This window comes from Calliopsis andreniformis, chromosome 7 (genome assembly GCF_051401765.1).
Source record: "Calliopsis andreniformis isolate RMS-2024a chromosome 7, iyCalAndr_principal, whole genome shotgun sequence".
Classification (NCBI taxonomy): domain Eukaryota; kingdom Metazoa; phylum Arthropoda; class Insecta; order Hymenoptera; family Andrenidae; genus Calliopsis; species Calliopsis andreniformis.
Window position 1 is genome coordinate 5,359,283 of NC_135068.1, and position 24,413 is coordinate 5,383,695.

Genomic DNA, 24,413 nt, shown 5'->3' on the forward strand with positions numbered 1-24,413 from the left:
CTCTGTTATCATGAAGAAGCATTCCGTGTAACTTCGTGTGCTTCCAGGAGAATCAGAACTCACATCGATTCAATCAAATTTAGAAGCTCGATTATAGTTACTCTTTCTTGTTACGAGAAAAATTGTACGTGAAGTCTGCTGCATATTATGCAGAAACGATTGGATTAGGTACTACTATCTACTATCACTATTATTATCATTAAGCATTCAGTCATTTTACTTTATTCGTAAATGATTACTATTTGCATTATTTAAGTATTTAAATGTTATTTTTTTTTAAATTATTTTGCAAGAAATTCTATATCAACTGCGTAATTCTAAAGGGAATTTTCAATTTAAGTATCTGTACATATTAAGAAGCATACATAGAGTGATCCATTAATTATGGATAGTTAAATATTTTTAGTATCTCGTGCAAACTGTTATTTACGTATATCAGAAAATGGATTATTCTTTCATCAGTAGTGTCCATGCAAAATATGAGGTCTACTGCGACGCGAAAGTACAAAAGGTATTGTTCTCGCCTGAGTTACTTTTACCTATAATCGTGATTAATTATTTTAAAGGCAGAGGGTAATATAACTGGATGGACGTTCAAAGTAATTCAAGCATTGTTTGCGGTTTCTTTCAGGAAGTATTATTTACTGCTTCCCGAAACACAATTGCTTTTCTTCATCGCGCAATTAGTTCCTGTGAGTAGAGAATATATAAAACGAAGGTGTTGAATAAATTAAGGTAGTGTACCAGAATAGAATTTTACATCTTTTAGTGGCTTTCTGGTCTTTAGTCTAGTCTATTGATCAAGATTTACTTCTTTATCTTCTCTGAATAAAATAAACATTGATGTTTACTTGATACTGTTTGAAATTTAGGTTCTTGAAAATTGAGATTAAAGAGATTATTATGTTATTTATAAAGGAAGATGGTATACGATGTCCATATTCTAAATACAAAGAAAATTTACTTCTACACATCATCTTTATTACTCTTCTGATTCTTCAATTCAAACCTTGAAAATTCTACAACTTCAACTTTCATAAATTGTTTCTGTTATTAAAAATATAAACACGCTTTGATAAACTTCGTTCGTTATGATGTCGCGTATCCAAAAACTTCCTCTATCCAGATAATCACGTCTCTTTCTCCTAATTCAAATAACTAGATCACAGCTCATAAATGTATATAATTTCCCGCCAACTCCAACTTTCTTAACTGGTTGAGGAATTCTCGTTTTTGAATACTTTTATTCCAAAGAAATTTCCCCAGTATCACCCTCTTTTTATTCAACTCTTCACCTTTTTATGTCCTTCCATAGACACGTCTTTATACCCTTTAATTTTCCCCATCCTTCTACTGACTCGATAAAGTTTCCATATACCTGAAACTCCAGGGAGCACCGAGCGACTTAGAGAATGCAAGACTCTCTTAGAGCGAAAACATCCCCTCTCGAAGTTTTCAGTTATTATACCTGCAGCAATGGTGTACACCCGGGCTTCCTGCGATCGATATAGATATTCCGGGCCGCAATATCATGTCACAGTTCCGTCTTTTACGTACCAACGTAAATCACAATTTACTACCGCTGTGTACGGTTCAGACGATATCACAGTGGATGCTATCCCTCGGCCACTCTACAGGGTGTTAAAAAGAAGTTTTCAGAGCCCGGATGAAAGGAAGCACTCAATAAATTGAGCAAAAAAGTGCTTGGTTAAGTTAGGTCGAAAAATGAAACCTGTCAAGTTCAGAAAGGATTGCGTATATTTTCGTTCCCCTGCTCGTTTTAGGTAGATTATCTTGTCATATTCGTGGCACATCGTCTACGAAAGGAACCCTGGGTGTCTTCTCTTTATTTCTACGTACGTTCTAGGCTTTCTGCTTTGGTAGAAATTGTTCACTGCATTTGGCAGGCGAATTCAAGTAAATTGAAGATAAGGGACAGTTGCTTATATCGTGGTGATTGTTTTAAATTGTACCTCGCCGATTTCGTCAGTGGCTTTTGAAAGTGTAAAATAAAGAAGCAATGAGAAACATAAACAAAATATTTACAGATTACATCTTATTTTGTAGAAACTATAGGTATTTAATTAAATTAGGTAGAATGAGTGCAACTTGTGACCCATTTATTTCAATTGATCATAACTAGTTACATTTCTATCCTACATCCTTGTATCTTTTTATAAGTTGGATAATTTATGGAATATTCCACATTTATTTTATGTATGTATGTGATATTTATTACAAAAATTAAATGGATATTCATAAAGAAACTGACAATTTTTCCTAAACTGTTGCATGATTAAATTTGTAGGTTATGTACATGTGATATCTATATCATATGGATTATTGCAACTTATATAGAATGTACTTGTACATGTGTATGTATAGTATACAGGAATGTAGTATTAGTAATGTTTCTGTAGTAATTAATTTTTAAGTATTTATTAGTAAATAATTACCAGTAAAATATTTTAAGTGATATAATTTAAGCAAGTCTCCCTTATTGCCTGCTCAATTGCATTATTACAATTTTAATTACTGTATATTTATAATAATAATTATTTAGTTAGTAACATTATAAAATTAATGATCACGACCTCCACTGACGAGATCTATTTTTTGACCAATATTGCCAATTATAAAATACTTGATTTATTAACTATCGACGCAGCTATACTGTAAATGAAAATTGAAATAAATTTGTGAAACTGAAAGAGAATAATTCAATTCATCAGAAAATACTGATCAAACAAAACAAGTTCATGTTCTTTAATTTAATAAACTTCAAAGTCCAATAAAAGCATATTTGCAATCTTTATAATTGGAACAATTGCATCAACCTATATAATTCCCAAATAATTATTACCGATCAACTTGATGTAATCGAACTAATTCTATATGGTTTATATTGATCGTAAATTTGGTTTCTAATGTTAATTTTTACAAGAATTATTCATTCAACCTTTTAAACCAGCAATTAATGCTCCAGTGAACAAGAAATGAATTAATTAATGAGCTTCAATGTGATAAGCATTTAATTTAATTAATTGCCATTAAAACGTATATTTTTATCTTTATCGATATTGTATTTGTATCTCCATTACCCTTAAACTTTTTTTTCAAGTGGTAGAATGAAATGTTATAAATTTTACATAATAAATTCAAAATGTACGTCTCATACATATTTATCTCGATGAAAGATTAAAGTAACGAAAAACTATTTACTGTACCGTACATGGGTATACATGTGACTTTTAACGAATTAATTGCATATAATTTACTGGAGGAAGGATGTGATAAATAAATAAAATTTTGATGTTAATAAGACGAAACGATAAATTACTGAATTCGAAACATGTTGAAAAGAAAAGTTTGACTTAACCTATTAGAAACTTTTAGGATTATATATTATAGCATTTTCTCATTTTAAACTTATAATTGTCTTTTTCACCTTTTAGAATTGTTCTTTCATCTTTGACAGAATACAACCAATTTTCTACACCGAAGTACACAAATTTGAGGTTTTTAGAAGGTACTCCAAACTTCATCGCACATTTCATTCATGTCAGCGCACGTGCAAACTTAAAAGGTCGATTTCCCCTCAATCATCATGTACAAACTAACTGTACATGTCAGCTGTAGCATCACACATGAGCAGTCTTCAAGAAAATTTCCCTTTCACTTTATAATCTCGTTAACTTGATCAAATCCTGAGATTCTATCGAATAAAAAACATAACCACAAAAAATGTCACCAAACTCACTCAAACTCTAATTTCAACGCATAATCATATTCATAATGCGATCAACTTCAACCAATTCTCACACCAAACTAAAAGAAATAAATTTTTGCGAATGGCGGCTGATTAAAAAATTCAGATTCCATTCACTGCAGTATCCATTGACCGAATCAATTCCCATTGAAAAAACGTGTAATACGATGAAATTCAATATCCAGGTAGATTTTTCGCGAATGGAAGAATGGAAGAGAAAGAACAGCCGGGACTGAAAAAACGGCCATAAAAATTCCCATGAAGGTTTGTGGATTGCGACCTCGGAGCGGGATCGCCATTCGAAAACACCAGTCCGGGCTCTCGTGGACGATCGTTAACACTTGTATATAGGTATGTACGTGTGGCGATGGAACGGAGACTAATGTGTCAGAAAGGACGGAGCGGAAACGCGTTTCGCACCCCCTGAACCCAGTGGTTGGACGTGACGGCCGAGACGGGATGAAGGGACCTGGGTACATCGAGCATATCTGGGTCAAGTGGCCGCTCGTAAATCGGTGGCTAAATGAAACGTTGGAAACCGACCTAATGCATCGTGCCTGGACGAACAACCACTCTTTATTGGGCTGCGCCTGGAATGCACCCCATTACTCTCTTTCCCCCTGCGTCTATCTTTCCCTCTTCACCATCCCCCATGGTTTTATTCAATTATCGCGGGCTATCTTCATCCTATTTTCCTGCCTCTGTTCTACTTTCCTTCCCTTTTTCCTCGCCGTGTAACATGCATTTTCTTTCTAATGAGTTCATGATTGATATTTAATACCATGTGGTAATTTTGCTTTTTATTATTTGAGGCGTCTGTAGAATCCTGTGCTCTAAACTTGAGAGATCTTCTCTGCTGATTTTTTGGTTAATGAGATTATAATTGGTGCATGATGTTATGTGTAATTCGGGTCAAAATAGTAGTTGCTTGGGATAGATTGTAAGTACTGTTGATGATAGCTTGACGTTTTGATGTGAAGAAAACATTTGTCGTACTGTGATTTCTATGTATATATGTACATTGTATATTGCACAGAGGCGAATTTATCCGATTTGACAAAAAGATTAAAAAATACGTTCCAATCACATATAGAGATTTTTATGAATTATACCCTAAATTGTAATTACACGTGACATCTCTACCATTTTATTTTAAGTTTTTAAGCGGTATTGATTTCAATTTTTTTGTATCAAAAATTTCAGTATTACGAAACCTAATTTGTCTATGTAAAGTTTACGAAGATTAATAACCGAGAACTTCAAGAGAGTCTTACTGCGACCTAATTAATAATGCGTGTCCCTGAACTTAAGTTAATTAAGTTTTAGTAAATAATCACATTTTTCTCTACTCACATTGCACGCGAAGTGATATACGCTGGCTAACTCGTGGAGGTACATCGTTCGAGGCAATGCACAAATATGCACCCATGTGCAGTCGACTTATCTTCACAATGTGCAGCACTTCGCCATCCACGACGTTCACTGAAACATAAATTAATTGTGACATTAAAGCATAAGCCTTAAAAATATTTTATTGAAATAGTTGCTCATAAGGAATGAATATCACAATCCGCAATACATAATGGTCTAATTATATGTATAATCTGAAATACTTTCGTGTAAAATTGAGAACCCCCAAAATACATTCGACATTTAAAATTAAATTTTCTTTCAAACTTAATTTTCCTTTAATGGAATTTCCGTTAAATGTTTTATAATTCAGTGGTGAGTAAACAGACCGATTTCCATAAAATAACGCGAACAATGCCTCAACGCGGGAAATTTGACACCTCGTGTATATCTATATCCCGGGGCTCATTAATATCTGTCATAGAAAAGTAATTATTTATTCCATCGTACAATAACCGCCTCCATTTCCACGCGGCGCAACAGCGTCTAATTAAATTACGTTAAACGATTTATCATTTTCCACCCGGTCGCACAAACTTGCAAAACTTCCGTGCGCTCCACATTCTCGTGTTTTCAACTTCCAGCGTATTTCGTAGCCGCGGTCGGTCATCGGTTGTAATAAATTATGCACGTAAACCTGGATACGAGTCCCTCTGGCGGATCGTTGAAACCGAATAACCTGTACATACTTCGCCATTTTGTATTGCTCGATAAGTCCCAATAAAGCTCGGGCCACAAAACCCAGGGACAATTGCGAGGAGAAAAAACTGAAGCTACGTGACGGAGAAAAAAAGAAATTGAAATACACGACACCGTAGAATATAATAAAGCCCATTTTCAGAGGCAACAACATTGCGGCCAGTTGCGTGAATATACAGCAGCGCCATCTCCGACGAACGTAAAACCGGATGATCGTTCGGCTATGAGTTTCCAATAAGGATAGGGGAGCAGAGTAACGACGCGAATGTTTTTTACGCGAGAAATTATTGTGAGTTCCTCAACCCCTCGGAATGATAAAAACGCGGAGGCGAGGATGTAATAAATACAAACCACCTTGGATTCGTTTCTAGCGAATGCTTGAGAGTGATGGAGAGTCGAATCAATGTTTTTCTACGGCGAAGCTAAGAGGGCATTGTATCACGTAAACGTTGCTACAATTCTTCAATAGTAACACAAAGGTAATGGGACGCTGTAAGAGCTCGGTGTTCCTCGGGCCAAATGATACGGTTCAATGCATCACAGTCGTTTGTTGCTCCCCCGTTCGATTCAGAATAAAACGTTTGGTTCGATTCCGTACTTTTCGTTCGATAGTTTACTCCGAGTTCATACCGTGCTGTACTTTTAGGTTAAGTGTCAGAATTTCTCGAGTTGATTATATTCCCGAAGCAATCCACGAGTAAAGTTTTCTTGTTATATTATTTAACTACTTTAACACCAATGATGTACCTACATTATATGTATACGCGCTATAAATTCGTTACTTGGTGTGAAGAACCAGTTTGTAAAGAAAATGTGGCATTTTGCTCATGAGTTGTTGTTGATGTTGTTGATGATGAGTTTGTTTGTCGATGAATCGTTTTTGTTTTTGTCGAAAGTCAAAATAAGGAATAATTTCAAGAAATCAAGTAACGGTAACGAGTTTATAATAAGAAAATATTATATTTTATAATCAGTAATACACGTTAAAATATAATTTCGAAGTTCTTGTCGCATAAGTTTAGCCGCTTAAAAGCTTGTCAGGATATTTACCAACTTTCCTTAACTTTGTGATTAAAACTCTAGCTATCCTAAGTTCAGGAGCATCAAAAACAGTTTCAAAAAACTGATTTTTGAAACCACAGAGTTTAAGATAATGTGGTAAAGGATTATTTAACTTTTTTCCACGTTTTATGTATATCTAGTGTTATCTACACATTTAGTGATATCTACATATTTTGCGACATTACAGTAATATCTACATATTTACAGACATCTACATTTCTAATGATATCTACATATCTAGTGATAACTACATATCTAGTGATATCTACATATCTAGTGAGTTTCCAAGTTGAGTGCCTAGGTTAGACGCTCGCAATATTCAGATTCATCAGTTATTATGCTGATCCAACTTAATTACAGAAATTTATCACAGTGACTAAGAAAATCGATCAAAGAAATAACGCACGAGCTTAGGTTATGAAAGCTGGAAGTTGGCGTCGCATTGCACGATGGAGCGTAAAAATATGCGTGAATCGCTGATAGCTAAGGTGTGTTGAGCTCCAAACCTATCCATTGTTCCATAAACAATGCCTAGTGGTGGGAGATTCTAGCGGTGGTTAGCGCTTTCTGTGGATTTTAATCAAGTAGTCCCACAGGTCTTGTGCTGGAACTACTCGCTTGCTGGTTTAGCGAGGACCTTTAAAACTTTTGGTTCAATGGGAAACCACAACGTGCTACGACTCGATGAAATTTTAGGTCGAATATGCCATTGTTACTTGATATAAAGGGAAAATGGTTAATTATTATTTTTAACAATTGCCATTGTTGCCAACAGATCGTGGTATCTTCTGGTTTTTGGAGATTTAGGAAAATGAGATGGTATTTCAATGTTACTTTAGGTCTAGGGTAGCTAGCACAGGTGACTGTGACTGTATTATTTCATTCTAAACACTACGTTTTAGATGCATTTTCTGTTTATTAAGTTTAATAATTTTTTTTGATGTTTTGTATACTGTTGAGATGTGAAATATAGATAAGTTAAATAAATTCAAGAAGTAGTATAAATAATAACTTTAGAAACTAGCAATTAGAGGTTGAACAGGGGAAGGGGACACTTGAATGGTTACTACATTGTGACAATTAGGGACATGAATAACATTCTACACGACTTGCTGTACTATTATGGAAGACTCAACTACAAGACTGCAATTCACTTATCACAACAGAAGGATAAAAGGACCTGCAAAATGAAGTTTTGCATAATCACCGCAGCCAATTAACTACTTTCGAATTCAAGCTGCTATTTTTTGACATAATTTATTTTCATCACATCTGCTATGTTTTAATGGGATGCAACAGCATGATTTGCAAGCAATCACCGCGATTTAAAATATCGAAGTTCTCCTGCAGCCGTAGCGCTCCCAGAGTCAACTATGAATGTTCCGCTTAGCACTTTTACATTTGATGAATATTTAAACGTAACGATGTTTCCAGTTTGCAAAAGGTTTTCTCAAAGTTTCATCCCCATTGAGAATGCCCAGTTACATTAGTCTTGAATAAGGTTCGTTTCAACTTGCCGCGGCAAAAACTGTCTCGCTGCTTTCATAATACCGTGATGCAAGCCAAGACGATAACGCAGTGTCTTTCAAAGTCCATTAGCCCGTTTAAATGTTAAGCGCCACGATAAGGTGGAGGGTGTACACGTGAAAAGAACTGCGGAATAAATTAGCGGCTATTCACGTCGATTCGCGAGGCTCCGTACTTTGCATAACGTTTCTGCGTGCTCCTTAACATTGTAAAAATAAGCAGACAGCTTACTCGAAGACGAAGGGGCCCGAGTCGACCACCTATTTGGGAATTAGTACGTGATGTATTCCGCCCCATAAGCGCCAACCTGGATGTCGATATTTCATCCCATTCCCTTTCCCCTGGTATCCTTAAGTGCCCTTTTTCGCGTTATTACCGCCAGATAACCCGGCTACATTCATTCTCCAGCGAAATTCTCGAGCTACGATCATTGCAGCTAATGCCCCCGCGTGTGTTTTAATGGACAGATGGAACTGGTTGCTCGTAACTGTTCCAACGACTCTATTCGTTGGAGAGGCTAGCTCTTTACTGTAAGATACGTATTTATTACGATTTAATAGTTTAAGTTGGAAAAATTTGTTGCGTGCTTCATATTTAGGAGAATATTTATCGGGTGATTGATGGGATCCTTTCGTGCAGTATTTTATAATTTCGGACTTATTAGTATTAGCGCTTGTTTCTGGAACAATCACACTTTTGATTGCTTTGGTTTGTGGCACTTAACAGAAAGAAATTATGGAGTCTTAAATTGAGTTAGAAAACTGTCACTTTTGATAAAGAATAGTTGCTTTATGTACATTTGTTAGGTAGAAGAAGCTGAACATGAAATTTGTTAAGTGATGAAAAATTGCTATTCGTTTGATATTGTTAGGATGTGTCTGCAATGTGATGATGAGGTTTATAGTACTTTAACATTTGATTTACATATTCAGCAAAAAGTAAAAGTTCCTATTGTTGAAAACAATCTTTGTAGGAAAGATATTTATATAGTTGTATTTTAGTTATTTCTGTTCACTTGCTGTTTTATTATCCCAGAATGTACATTTGCAGGTGTCCCAAATATTAGAATGTGATTCTACACATCAAAATAAGACAGAAATAAAGAGTGACAAAATTGCATTTGAGCACTCATTATCGAGATAATAATTGATAAAGGTACGCAACAAATGGGCCTGATGGGCGGGGCCTATACTGCTGTTGACACTATTCGTTTTGTACCACAAAATCCTATACTATTAGCGTCAGCCAGGTCACGTGCAGCGAACAGACCCAATGTTAGACCCACTTAACACGTTTATCCAACACTTAATAACTCGGAAACGAACAATTTTGTCAATCTTAAGTTCCATCTTAATTTGGCTCCTACAACCATCCCTACAATTTTGAACATTTGCTTTTGATCAACCAGCATATGAATAAACACCCTCAAATATTTAAAAAATATTTCTACTGTATTTTTAAAATCAGTTCTTTGTTTTATCACTAGCTGTGAGGTATTAAGGAACAATCTAGATATAGTATATTACCAAAAAAGTTATCTGAACATTTTGTTCAAAGGTAAGAGTGTATATAGTATGAATACTAAACAAAATAGACCTAAATATTATTTGATTATTTTTCATTATTATTTGACTATTTCAAACCACATGAAGGGTACGCTAAACAACAATAAATTAAAACTTGACTACAAAAAAAAGTATCTCTAACCCCGTCACATTTAACAAGACTTGATTAAAATTTTAATTCAAAAGGGAATCAATATTTTTGCACCCTTCTTCGACGTAAAACGCCAAAAGCTCATAAAACAAGATACTGGTATCTCGAGCAACTCCACCCATCCTTATAACTACTTCATCCCGTTTATAGCAACCACAGTTCGAACGAACTTGTACGTTCCCGTCGAACATTGTTGTATCTCGCACGGTAGAACGATTATGGGGTCGAAAATAAAAATTCCCTATAGCTCGTGGCGCAACGAATTACAAGGGGAATAAAGATCAGAACCTGGCGTGCGCGCAGGCAAAAGGAGAACGAGAGAAAGGCACCGAGAGAAGTTGGAATCTATTCTCTTCCGCCTTTAGATGCGAAATTTGCCAGACAATATTGATCTCGTGTGGAACACCGACTTCGTCTGTGCCTTCGAAAGTACAAAGGAACCTCAAACGGCAACAAGATAAGCTCGTCTCGCTACGCTATGAGGATCGACGTGGTGCAGTTTGGACGCCAGTTTCCCTGGTCGTTTGATGCTGGGGTTTCGCGTAAAGCGAGTACAACGTAGATTCGATTTTTCCGTGCCATCTATATCGATATCCGCGACAGGGCCTTTCTCGTCCTTTCATTTTTCCTTCCGGGACAAGCGTTCGCTCGTAGGTTCTGATTCTCTGGTCGCCTCGTCTGGCAACTGCTATGGCGCACGCAAGAACAAGTGATTCCGTGTAGAAAAAATGAAGGAGAACTTGCTGAGTGTATGTTTTCTGCATGGATCTCTGTTTTCTGAAAATGTGATATTGGAAATTGTAGTTTTGGAGGAGCTTTTTGTTTATATTATATGTAAGAAGATCTTCGTTACTTCGTGTATTAAAAGAGCGAGTAAAAAGGAATGGTTATCTTGGCCAAATTTTTTGAGGGCAATAATATGTATAATGTTACTTAAGAAAATATGTTAGCTGTACAGTATGTTTTAACAGTAAAATCTTTTTATGTATGAGTTATGAGTAAATGAAACCTTCGTTCTAATCTTTTCTCCATAGTAGCTTATAAAATTGTTGTGATTACTTTGAATTATTGGTTATTTGAAATTTAAATAAGAATGGAATTGAAAATATACTTCAAATGAAATTGTTTTTGTTATTAAGAGTATTATTATATAATAATTTGATCACCCACTACAGATAACGTACCCATTTGTGAGAAATTCTCAAATCAAATTCTACGGTATAATGAAGTCAATGATGTGTATAGTGCTTAGTAACGAGTCTTCTAAAGAAAATTCCTAAATGTAGACTAATTTTCAAAATTCTTTTACATTTGTTTTTCGATTTGAAAAGGCTTCAAAAATTCGAAAATTGAGAAATTTTAAAGTTTTAATACTTTGTATCTTTGAAAATTAATTCGATTGCTTACTGTAGATATTTCTACAGATGACCAAAATTAAAAATTATTTATATTATTGAAATCTCAAATGTAAGTCTTCAAAATGAATACAGCTGTTTCTAATTTGCGTGTTATGGTTTTTCGATTTGCATCGATTTTTTAATCGAAGAGAGTTCTAATCCAGAGCTGAAAGCTAAGCTATTTCTTGTCTACAGGTGTCTCGATCGCATTCTTTAAAAACACTTCCAAGACATGCGAGAGTTTTACAAAATTCGATTTGCTTTTTCAATTCTCTCGAGTATTCGTTTTCTGGCGAACGGTGGAAGCAAGGGAATAGCGTTAAAGGAGTTCCTGCATGTAGACACGTACGATATTACAGAAAAGTTTCAGATCACCTCAATATCACGAATTTGTCTTATATTTTTGAATTCCGGAAATGTTCTTCATTTTTCCCTCCAGAATTGTAACTTATGTTACATTTATGTAAATAATTAGACTTTGAAAAGTTTGGTGTATCGGAACTGTTAGTAAGTGGAGAGATTTAATTAGAAGGGGTTAAGTAAAGATATAAATTGGGAGTAAAAAATTATCAGGAGAAACAGAAAAAAAGTACCATAATTTTACCAAACTTTACCAAATTTCTTAGGACCCTAAAATATGATGATATGGAGGCAGCAACTTCTGAGAGACTAATTGTAGAAAGATTAAATCAAATAAGAATGTGCATAACCTAAAAATCACTAAAATGATAGCTAAGAGTAACTCACGATAATCTTTCTAAATTTCTATTAGTAACTGTATCCAATAATTTATTGTTAGATTATTAAAACGGAAAACCACTGCCCCCACTACTATTTTCAAGCTGTTTATTACACCCAATCTTTCAATAAAAAAGTGTGTTAATCTTGTTTCGTTTCTTGGCGTACACAAATCGGAAACTGAGGCACCCATTGAGAACCACTGGTAGCTCCGTAAGAATTTGCTCAAACCAGCAATCCTTCAATCTAGCAACTATCAAAAGCTCATATATTCCTGAACCATCATTTCTTAATATTTGATAGATTCTCAAGAACTTAAACACATAGGAAAATCCAACAGTAATTTCATGATGTATCGGCGGTGGTATGCTTTACTATTCCATCCAAGAACCGATCGTAGTCTCCCCTTGCTAGCAAAGCTCGGCTGCCTTTTCCCGAGTGGTCGAGCAGTCCACTAACCGTAGCTGGAGTAAGTGACGATCAGGGGAGCAGAGGGGAAACTGAAAGCATACTAGACTTTGGTCGTGAACGAAGGGTGTCTAGAGGCTAGCAGACGGGGAGTGATGGCGTTAGACTATCCCCTGAGCCCCAGAGAGCAACACCTCAGCCAGTGATGCGAGCTGTACGAATGCGTGCCATATTCACTGACGTAATATTTCGTCCAATTACACCGATAATCTGACGCTTCCATCGAATGACACGTCCCTGACATGATAACTGATGCGTCCATGGATACCCTCGATATTAGCTCATCAAATGACACCACCTCCTAATTAGTCCCTCATGACCCGACTAGCTGCGCAAATTTTGTTAGTGCTTTCACTCATTCCTGCTTATGTTTAATGAATTGTAGATATGTACATATCTTTTATGTTCAAAAAACCTTGGTTTTGAAAAAGCATTATATTCTTAAAAATAAAAATGTGTATGATATACATATTTTTTATGGATAAATTAACACACTAATGTATATATCAGATTATAGATTCTATAGAGATAAGGTTATGTATACAACTTTGAGAAATTATACATGAATGTACAGAACTTGGAATATGGTGATAAGATGTACCTAATAATATATTCGTCTTAATTTCAATTTCATATGTTATCTCTCGTCTGAGATAGACTATGTGAAACTCAGCAAAGTTGTTGATTTTTTATCCTATGTATTGTATAGAATTAAAATAGGGTTTAAAAATTTTCCAGAACTCCTCTTCCTGTTCTAGCACCTCAGTATAAGTCCTATCTGTTCTTAGAATATTTTGTAAGACTTAGATTGTTTTACTGAGAAATTTTAAGTAAGTACGACTTTAAAAATGTTCAAAGTGTCTTATTTCGGCTTCAAATTAAGGTATTGGCACTTTCAATTCTCTATCGTGATGTTTCAAGATACTTTTACTTTAATTTAACCTGATAGAACTTATTACTATTTTAGAGAGATTAGAGAGGTTAGGTAGTTTAAAGAAGCTATTTAGATAGAATAAATAACATTATAAATATCTGAGTTTATGAAATAGGAATAATAAAATATTCTTTGGATAATAAAAATATTCTACTAAAATATTCTGTCTTAATTATATAGTATTCTAAGTTGTACAAAATATTCTAAGGAGACACAGGGCTTTCACTGAAGTACTAAAACAGGAAAAGGAAATCTGAGAAATTTTAAAGTTCCATCTGCTTCATAATACAAGCTTACCTGACGTCCTATTTAAAACCAAACTTTTTCTTAAACCGAACATTTTCAAAATTTTTATTTTCTTATATAGAGTTTACAAGTTTTCGAAAATTTGATAGTTTTAACAAAATTACTTTAAAATACGTATTCCTATTTCCATTTCCAAAAAGTACATATCCAATACTTAAGTATACCACTTCTAGCAGTTTCTTCTTCTCTCCACCACAATAAAATGGAACCACCTTCCATTAAAGGAACAGGAAAACAGAATACAAAATGAGACACTTTTCTAAAAAAGAAAGTTCCGTGGTCTCTCTCCACTAATAATCACCCCTTACAACCGTTTAAATCACCACGGCCAGGCGATAATATATTATAATGTAACAGAGTATTTTTCTCCAACGAAACGATTCGATGCATACATATTTATCAGTGACAGTTTATACGGCGGAGTTAGGACGAGACGCGAGGTTCGAAAGCTCGCTCAGAGCGTCTGAGCCCGAGTATGCCTCGAGGGCAATGAAAATTTAAATTAGAGCAGAAATTAAATCCGGCCTTTATCCGATATTGAGAAAATCCTTTGAAACCGACAGACTGTCTGACGTCCCGCTTCCCTGTACATCTTCGCCCGTTAATGTGCCTCTCTGTGTGTAGACGTGTGCGCCCGAGAGGGAAGATGAGAGACTGGTGTCGCACTTCTCACCCTCCCCATAATTAGTAATTAAGAAAGTAATTAGCATCGATCGAGACAACCTCCTCGGGGAGGGTCGCGTCCTTAACTGAACTCCTATTTTTAGAACCGCGCCACGACAAGACGTAGCCCCAGAGAAGATCGATTATTCGCGATGGTGATGAAATGTTTGCCCTACGAAGAATACTTCCGTGTAAGCTTCCTCCTATCGCGTCGATATGTATCGATTCTCTGGAACCAGGTATAAAGGAGGCACGGCGCGGAAAAGTGTTCTACAATGGATTGAAATTGTAATTGAATCGGAAGAGAAATCGGGCTCTGAAATATTAAATTTCTGTTTCGAATTTGGAAAGAAATTTCAACTGACTTTCTTCAAATTTGCAATCTTTCCTGGGTGCAGATATTCGTTTTTCGATAAAGTTCTATATTTACGAATTATATAATAGTTATACTTGCAATTATTTTGAATAGACAACAATATTAGAAATTCGTGAAAGTTAATATTCGAAAATAACTATTTTCATCACTTTTGTCTTACTTTTTGGTTCTATTGACTACCTTTCTAAAAATTTGTAATCTTTCCTGGGTGCAGATATTTGCTTTCGATGAAGTTTTATATTTATGAATTATGTAATGGTTATACTTGCCATTATTTTAAATAGACAACAATATTAGAAGTTCGTGAAAGTTAATATTCGAAAATAACTGTTTTCATCACTTTTGTCTTACTTTTTGGATCTATTGACTACCTTTCTGAAAATTTGTAATCTTTCCTGGGTACAGATATTCGTTTTTCGATGAAGCTTTATATTTATGAATTATGTAATGGTTATACTTGCCATTATTTTAAATAGACAACAATATTAGAAGTTCGTGAAAGTTAATATTCGAAAATAACTGTTTTCATCACTTTTGTCTTACTTTTTGGATCTATTGACTACCTTTCTGAAAATTTGTAATCTTTCCTGGGTACAGATATTCGTTTTTCGATGAAGCTTTATATTTATGAATTATGTAATGGCTATACTTGCCATTATTTTAAATAGACAACAATAATTAGAAGTTCGTGACAGTTAATATTATAAAATAATTCATTTCCTCACTCTTGTGTTCCTTTTTGAAGCGATTGTTGATTTTTAATTTCAGAGTCGCATAACTCACGGTAATTGGGAAGCATTTGTTGATTCTCTAATGAGGACAGCTATCGTGTTTCGCTATCGAAATTCAATTGATATTCCTTATTGATATATTAACGGCAGATCTCCGAATCGCAATTCCTGAATCTAATTTAGTTAGTGATGTTCCGGGATAGCAGCCTGTTTGCCCAACGTAGCACAAATTTCAATTGCTGTCTGAAGCGCAAACGTACCCTGACCGAAATTCCCAAAGCGTGAAACGTGGAACATGTTCTTCACTTCAATCGGGAATGATAATTTATAGACGATTGCTTTAACATGAGAACAAGCAATCGAATGTTATATCGAGTGTTGACACTTCACACAATTTTTAAAAAGTTGGACAAGGTATGATATTTAAAAAAGTAGATACATCCAAATAGTCTCGAGGTCCATAAATGTAGGAAAATATTGATCAAAATAAAATTATGTTAATATTGATAACTAAATAAGATAACAGACAAATATTTTAATTTAAACTAGTGTCTAAAGAGAAATTTTCAAACTTTTAAAACTTGCTATATGACAATTATCAATCTAAAAACATAGGCATATTGTCCTGTATTTTTAATCACATTATCAAACTACATTATGTTATTGTTTCTCAAAAAGTAATTTCTTAAAATACTAATATATGTATAATACTTCTATAGATTCTCTTTCTATAAAGAAAAGAAAAGTAAGTTAAGATAGATATAATAAAAATGAAACATCGATTCGTATTTTTCTAGATCTAATTAAAAAATAGAAAACATTCACAATTTTCAAGAACACAAGACATTTAAGATACCTTCATAAATAATTATCATAAAAATTAACGTTGTTACTTGAATTTGTTGATCAACTGTCGAGCCAAACGTTAATGTGTGCAATTGGCAAGAAATTTACTGAATATTTGTTTTATGAAAACTCACCGCTCTCGCCATTATAGTTTATGTTTTTTCCATCCTCTCGGCGCCACATGACGTAAGGTTCCGGATATCCTGAAGCTTTGCACGTCAGCGTCACGTTCGAACCCTCGCGGACGACCATGTCTGTACTGGTTTCCTTCGAGATAATGGAGGGCGGCACTGAGGGAACAAAGAAATTCGAAAATTGGATAGATCGCCACGTTTCTTTGTTTCATAGAGTGATAATGTTCTTGGTTAATAATTATATTGCGACTAGATCGACATTTTGCGATGATTTTTGATAAAAAACATTTTTTAATATCTAGTCTAAGAAGAGAGTAATTATATTAGATTCATAGAAACATGTTTTGAGGTTCTTTAACAAGCAATCGATTTGTTATTATTCAGAACAGTTTATTGTTAATTTCCTGTGTAACATTTCTTTCATTCGCTATCAATTTTCTATATGACTCGCTTGTAACACATTTCTTTTATATTAGTAACAGATCTAAGAAAAGTTATAATATTCAACGCAAAAATTTCAATTTTGTAAATTTAGATTTTCAAAAATTCAGAAATTTGAAAATTTAAATATTTGAATGTTTTAAATTTGGAAAACTTAAACATACTACAATTTGAAAATTTTAATATTTGAGACTTTTACATTTCTGAAAGTTTTAAACCTTGAAAATTTGAAAATTGTTCTGTAATTGAGACTCAAAAGCCAAATTAATGAAATTGACTTCCTATGCTTTCTTCAATTTTACGTTGATACAATTAGTATAATACCACATTTTATAACTTTTTCAATTCCATAATTTCAAATGTCAATTTTTTCCATTTTTTATTTTTGAAATTGATCAGTTTCCCTATTTGTATTATCAAACCTATTTTTAATAGTAATAGGATTACGAAAACTATTACTTTATATCCTGTTGAATATTTATTTAAAACTTCCTCACATTGAAAAAAAAGCTTCTACTGATTTCAAAAAGCAGAATGTAATTTATTGTAATTAATATATAAAAACTTCTGTATCCTCACTTTTATTAACTCATTGCTTCAAACTATTTGTAATACTTCTTCTATTGAAAGAATTCTCCTGCTGATTTAAATAACAAAGATTATCGAATAATAATTGTCAATATTTATCCCTCTAATTTCATTATTTGTGGTTCTTCAAGTACAGAAATAAAATTTCACATTGAAATTTTTACATTCGCATGACTCCTCGCACGAAAGCTTTATCAGCTTATAAATGTATTATATTGCTTAAGCACCCGCTTCGCTGTCAGTTTACATCAATATTCATGCGTGTCACTTACTCGAACTCCTGCAGCGTTTTATAAAATAATTATTTCCGAGCTTCGGAGTTCACGTCACAGGATTAATTAGATTCCGCGTCATCGAGTCGTTATTTAGATAGAAGGCATTATCGATAAACTGTCCTCGGCGAGAATTTGCTTAACTAAACGGGGAAGGCTTAAATCTGCGGTTAATTGAATGTCGTGTCTATAACAACCTCGACCAAAAGTAATGGCAACAATTCATGGGAAATTAATGCCACGACTTTCCGTGACAAAGAAATATCAGGAGGACTGGCTTGCAACTTTCAGACCATTTCTTTTTACAAGGCGATGTACATGGAAAATTTATTCACATATATTAGAATATTTGAGACGTTTATTGTGAAGAGAAAATTTAGTTTTTGAAAAAATATGCACCATTTAAAACATGTATTAATTTTTCATAATTTTGATTAGCAAAACAAAACATATTAAATATACGTGAAACTAATTAAGAAGTATAATTTTATTGAACACACTGGTAATACAATGTATCATAGGTTCTAGCAAATATACTTTGTCAAGAGAGCCTTGGAATATTGCCCAGGCAAGCAAAAGACAATCAATTTGCACAAACCTAACAAAATATCAAGTTCAAGCTTTCGCTTAACCGTGACTGTGGATACTGCCAAGTCAAAGGCTAAAAAGTAAAGTGAAAAGTTCGACAGTTCAAACAAATCAAGCCACGTGAACTACAAACCACAAAATTCTCCAAGAATATTCTGGAGCGTATCAGCTTAGCAAATTTAGCTCCAGGTTTACATGTTCCAAACTCATAGGAAGGACACGTGTCTATTTTCGCTTAAGGCTCACCGACAAAAGGGTAAAAGAAATTTGGGACATGGCCGCTACGACCTCTTCATGCTCACGGTACATGTAAAAGGAAAATGCAATATTCATTCTGTTGCTTACCTACGACCTGCAGGTAACCCTGTCGGCTCCTCATCGGATCGGTATTCACCTGACACATGTACCATCCACGATCCACCTCTTGAACTCTCTGTATGTGCAGGTACCACGTACGATGGTCATTGTACGACAACGAGATCCGTGGATTCTGTGTGATGACATTATGGTGGATCGTCAGGATGGTTTGTGTATCGACGCGCACCCATGCCACCTAAAACAAACGTGCAGAGACGCTGTAGGATCAAGCGAGCTTCTCTTGTTAGTTACAGGATGCTCCTGTTTATGGAGAAGCACCTATGTTCAAACTTTTATCATGGTGTGGAACTAATTAATCTTTGATGACCAATTTCAGGGTGAATTCAACACAAAAATAGAAACTGGTTACAAAGAATCTTTAATCAATACTTATATGTTGTTAGAAAAAGCCTAATTTGACTTTAGGGTCACAGACCCTAGACTGTACCCCTAATGTAGTTGAATAAAACATATTAATATGAACTTGTGACAATCATATCAAGGGCTTAAGTTGAATAACAGTTGAAGAATAGTACAAGTCTAAAATTGACCATGTTTAAACATTCTCAAAACTATATCTGGACTGCAGAATCAAAGTATCTAAGTCCACTGTTTTTCTGGGTAGCTTAATACACTGTGGCTCTGATATTTAAATATGTAAATTAAATATACAGAACTATATATTGGGGTCAAATATCTCAAAATTTGGTTTTTGATCTTGCAATGTTCTTCCACTTTCTTTCAGTCCAGTTTCTTTCACCTAAATACTTTCTTCCCTACATGTATTACTCATAACAAGACGTTAATACATTTTACCTTATTGTATCATGAACTTCATATTCCCCTACAATCTCAACGTAGAAAAACAGTATTTCTTGCAACAAAGAGATTGCAGCAAGACGAGAAAAAAAGTTAACAAAATCTCCCACCCGAGCAGGGTGGTTGCTCGTATTTCCTTTAACGATCATACCTAACGTTATTAAAAACAGCGTTCAACACACCAGTTCTTCCTTTTACCCGACCTGAATAAAGCCAAGAAGAAAAGACTTGTACATGGCTTGGTTTACAGCGTAACTTCCTATCGTCAATTTAACTTGCTCAAAATCTTCCTCTCCCTATCCCTTTTAATACCCCAGTAGGACCTCGATTATTCAAAGTACCACGAGATTTAAACCTGAATCATCCTTTTGATAGCTAGCTTTATTTTCTTCAGCAGACTACTATTACTTCAATGTTTAAATCTTAATTGTTGTTCTAATGTACACTTATTGTTATTACATCCATTATGCCCAATTCTGAATAACTAATAAATAGACTGCGAATTTTTACAGTTTCATATCTTTACAAATAAAGTTAGAGAAAGAGAATTTAAATTTGCTTATATGATGCATGAACGAAGCAAGAAAAGAATTTGCTTAGGTTCTACTTCTCTAACTTTGCTCCATTTTTTAAATACTATATTTTGCACTTTGTATTTCACATTTTCTATGTTTTTGAATATTATATGCCTTCTGTAACTTTTTACATATTCCAAATTTTCATAAATGCATAAAAATCCAGTCTAATTAGTAAGAAATTTTGAATATTTAAGGTTTACTTAATTGATGTTCTACTGCAGAGTTGGTCAATGACGATATGGGGGCCAAACGTAGTCCAAGTCAGAGGTGCCAGGCTAGCAAATCTTTCTGACATTACTGTAGTAGGAGTAGGAGTGGGGGGATGACGTCGTTCGATTGTATTGGGTCCTCACGTTCCCCCACTACTATTCCCATTCTAATAACGTCAGAAAATTCTACTGTTTCTGGCATCCCTGGTGGGAACAAAATGTCTTCCAATGACGTCAGAGAATAGAAAGATGAGGGTACCACAGGCAATGGAATCAAAAATATCATAAAATACCACCACTTTTCTACCTTATGAAGTCACTGGAAGATACTTTGTCCCGACATATGTCAATACTGTTTAATCTCCTGCTTGCCTAGTCTACATTAAGTCCATCGTGTGTGTTTGCGTCCGTCTGACAAACTAGCGGCTCACAAACAGCATTCAATATCTCGCGCTGGTATATTCTGCTTAAATATATTATTTCTTCAGCCATTGGAAATTCTAATAAACTTTTCATACGAATTTCGATTGATTTAGCATGGCAAAGCTTATGCAATATGTAAATAGCTGATGGTGGGGACCGTTTGGCTCGCGTTGAAAAAGTTGACATCAAATTTTCCTAGTGGCCATCAACAGATAGAGTCAATGAACCAATTATTGTGTCTATTGAGGTTAATTTCCCAGTTTTAGTTAAATTGAACGGTATTACTCTATTTTTTCGTACTTCTCAACGCGTTTAAATTGAATTTCAATATTTTTTCTACTAATAGGAATGTTTTCGTAACTAAAATATTTGAGAAATCCTAAATAATACAATACATAAATAAAATTAAATACATATATACAAAACACATAGAATAAATAAAAAAATTACAATAAAATACAAAAAGAAGTTCGTGAGCCAGTTACTGCGTGCTGTAAAAATATGTTTTTGTATACTACAATTTTATTAAATATTATTGTACAGTTATTGTCTTTTCAGTGTGTTAAAAATGTAAATATGTTTTCAATTCAAATACGTAACTTAATGGTTCATGCCACCTTGTGTTAGATGTAAAAATAAAATGGTGGCAGGAGGACACAGTAATCGGTCTCCACACAGTAATTGCCATTTTGACCATACTGTGATCACAAGAAGTAAGAGCTATAAATCACCAGACACCTGAAGCATCGTTTCCCTCAGGGAATCGTTCATATGCACATTTTCGGCGCATTCTATTCACGCTGTTTTCCTTCTGGAGGCTTTGGGCACCATACACAACAAGCCTCCCTTCTTATCGGCCGCTTAATCCAATACACTGACTGGCTTGTATTCCTATCCTCTGAGGATCTTCGAAACCTTCACAGGATACTGAGAATAGAGGGATAAGTATAAGAAGGCTTACGAACCCCCTCGTCCTCTCAGCCTTGTATCGACGTAAAGGAGAACCTACGCGGCTGCACGAAACAGCGAGATCCTCGGGTAAGGTACGATACAGCTTCTTAATATGCTAGGAGCACTGTGGGGATCGATTCGGGACGACAACAAAATGTAAGCGTTTATTCAGTAGATGGAAAGATCTCCCTTTTATGTAGTTAATAGACCAAGCTGCTCTGATAACAGACCTTGGTCATGAATATTTCCTTTGTTTTTCATTCCGCTGTGGAAGCCAGAGAGAGAGAGAGAGAGACGTGGAGAGTCATTGGAGGACTACTGAATAAAATTTTGCGCTTGTTGCATTGTATTGAGCTATATTTTTCATTTGTTTGGTCGTGGCTCCTGGATCTGGTTCGTGAGAACGCGCGGTTGGTACTGTGTTTGAGGTCTACGATGGGAATTGCGATCAGTGGCGCATCGAAAATTTGTTGGCGGGAAAAGTGCATGTGCAGGGTTGCGATTTGCTGGGGTCTGATGATTCGTGCATATATGGCATGATTGAGTTAGTTTGTTGACCCGAATAAAGAGATTATATCTGCTGATACTAATGAGAAGAGTTTCCCAAGTTACCACCCGGTTTTGAGTGAATCTTTGTCAGGAATTAGTTTAGAATTTCACTTACCGAATACGACGATGTTTTATTTTAGGAACATGTAGCTAATAATTTACTTGAAGTATTTGAATGCTTGCAGATTTGACAATTCTTGAATTTGGATGCTTGCGTGGAAAAATATTTGAATATTGGAATATTCGAAAATTGAAAAACTTTGAAATTTCGAAAATTTAAATACTTGAATATTTGGATATTCGGATACTAAAACATTTAAATATTGGAATATTTGAATATTTGAAAATGGAAAGACTGAACAATTTTAAATTCTAAAAATTTGGATATTTTATTTGGAAATTTGAATGTTTGAAAGATTAGTGACTTAAGGATTTTCAAATTTTAAAACTTAAATTTTTCTTGTAAAGAAATATTCATTGTTAAGAATAAGAGTTAATAAAAGAAACATTTTACTATAATGAAATCAAACACTTGTATGAAACAAAACTTTATAAATAGAGTTTAAAAAAGTGTCTTCGATAAATAATTTATTGTTTAAATTAGTGAGAAGCATATCCGGTACGATAATAAAAAAAAATGGATTTCATCAAAACGAAAGCTGTGAACAAACATATTCAGCTACACTGTGCAATTACATATACGCTTCATCAACTTCCATCAATATGCCAGCTTTCTTTCTTTATCAATAGTATGAATTCCAACTCGTGATATTACAAAGGCTTTAAAATATTCATGAAGAGAATCAATGGGATGTAATATCATCTCTTCATATTTTTCTTTTATTGTTGTTCGCAGTTTTCGTGCATTACAAATAATTTCGCTAAAGAATAGGTGACTTTAATTAGTTTCAAAACAAGCAAGAAATAAATTTTTATTGACGTAATAACCACTGCTACCACGTTCCAATTTGTACTTGTTATTAAAAACACTATTATATCTTTCAAATTTGCAATGTTTTGAGATGCACATATTTCTTATAATTTCATATCTTGTATTTGTCGACTGCTATTCATGAAAGATTCTAATAAAACATTGCTTTTATTTTAAATTATTTTTACTTCTAATTATTGAATGATAAGATGTATCAAATATAATTCTCTATAAATCCTAAATAAATAAAAATGTCAATGACTCTCAGAAACTCAGACTTTTCGATATCTAAATTATCATAAATTCAAATTTTTAAATACCTACATGAATTATTGTGTATGTAGCATTTGAAACACTCAAATTCATAAATATTAGGACCTTCGGATATCCAAACTTTCAGAAGCTGAAATTTTTAAGGTTATAAATGTTTCAAATTTCACTTTTCAGAAATTCAACGTTCCAAGAATTCAAATTTTCAAATCCTCAAATCAAATCTTCAAGTCACACAATCTTAAAACCACTCAAATCGACAATATAATTCACAGAGCGACTTTAATTCTTAGTACCTCGTAAGCTACTCTCATATGCCCCAAAAATAGGCTACCAACAATCCAGCTTGACGAGTCGTGTAAAACACTACAGCCTCATCAATCCGATTGTTACGCTCTCTCCTCATAATCCCTGTTTGTTGCAGTTTAAAACTAAAATTCCCAAAATTCTTCTGCCATCTTATTTCCTAATGGGAGCGCGGCGCCGCGCCGTCTCGAGGAACGTCTCCCGACTGGACTATATTTCTTACCCCACCGCCCATGTCTGGACAGTATCAGGCTCCCGAATGGTAACACGAGAGATTGTGCCTCTCTATCTGGCGCAGGAGTACTGCATAAACCGTCGCCGTCGCGGTATAAATTATTTTAATAATTCAACGTGA

At 34.4% G+C, this 24,413-nt stretch overlaps 1 protein-coding gene across 3 annotated transcripts in view; it reads right to left on the reverse strand.

Moving 5' to 3' along the window:
* The window catches only part of LOC143181713 (neurotrimin), a 242,852-nt gene that overhangs the window by 17,139 nt on the left and 201,300 nt on the right, over positions 1–24,413 (reverse strand). For all 3 annotated transcript variants that reach the window (XM_076382260.1, XM_076382261.1, XM_076382259.1), the window contains 3 exons: positions 19,011–19,218; positions 16,777–16,932; positions 5,123–5,251 (listed from right to left, as the gene is read on the reverse strand). In XM_076382260.1, the coding sequence (XP_076238375.1) occupies positions 5,123–5,251; positions 16,777–16,932; positions 19,011–19,218 (493 nt within the window). The remainder of the gene's footprint in view (positions 1–5,122; positions 5,252–16,776; positions 16,933–19,010; positions 19,219–24,413) is intronic.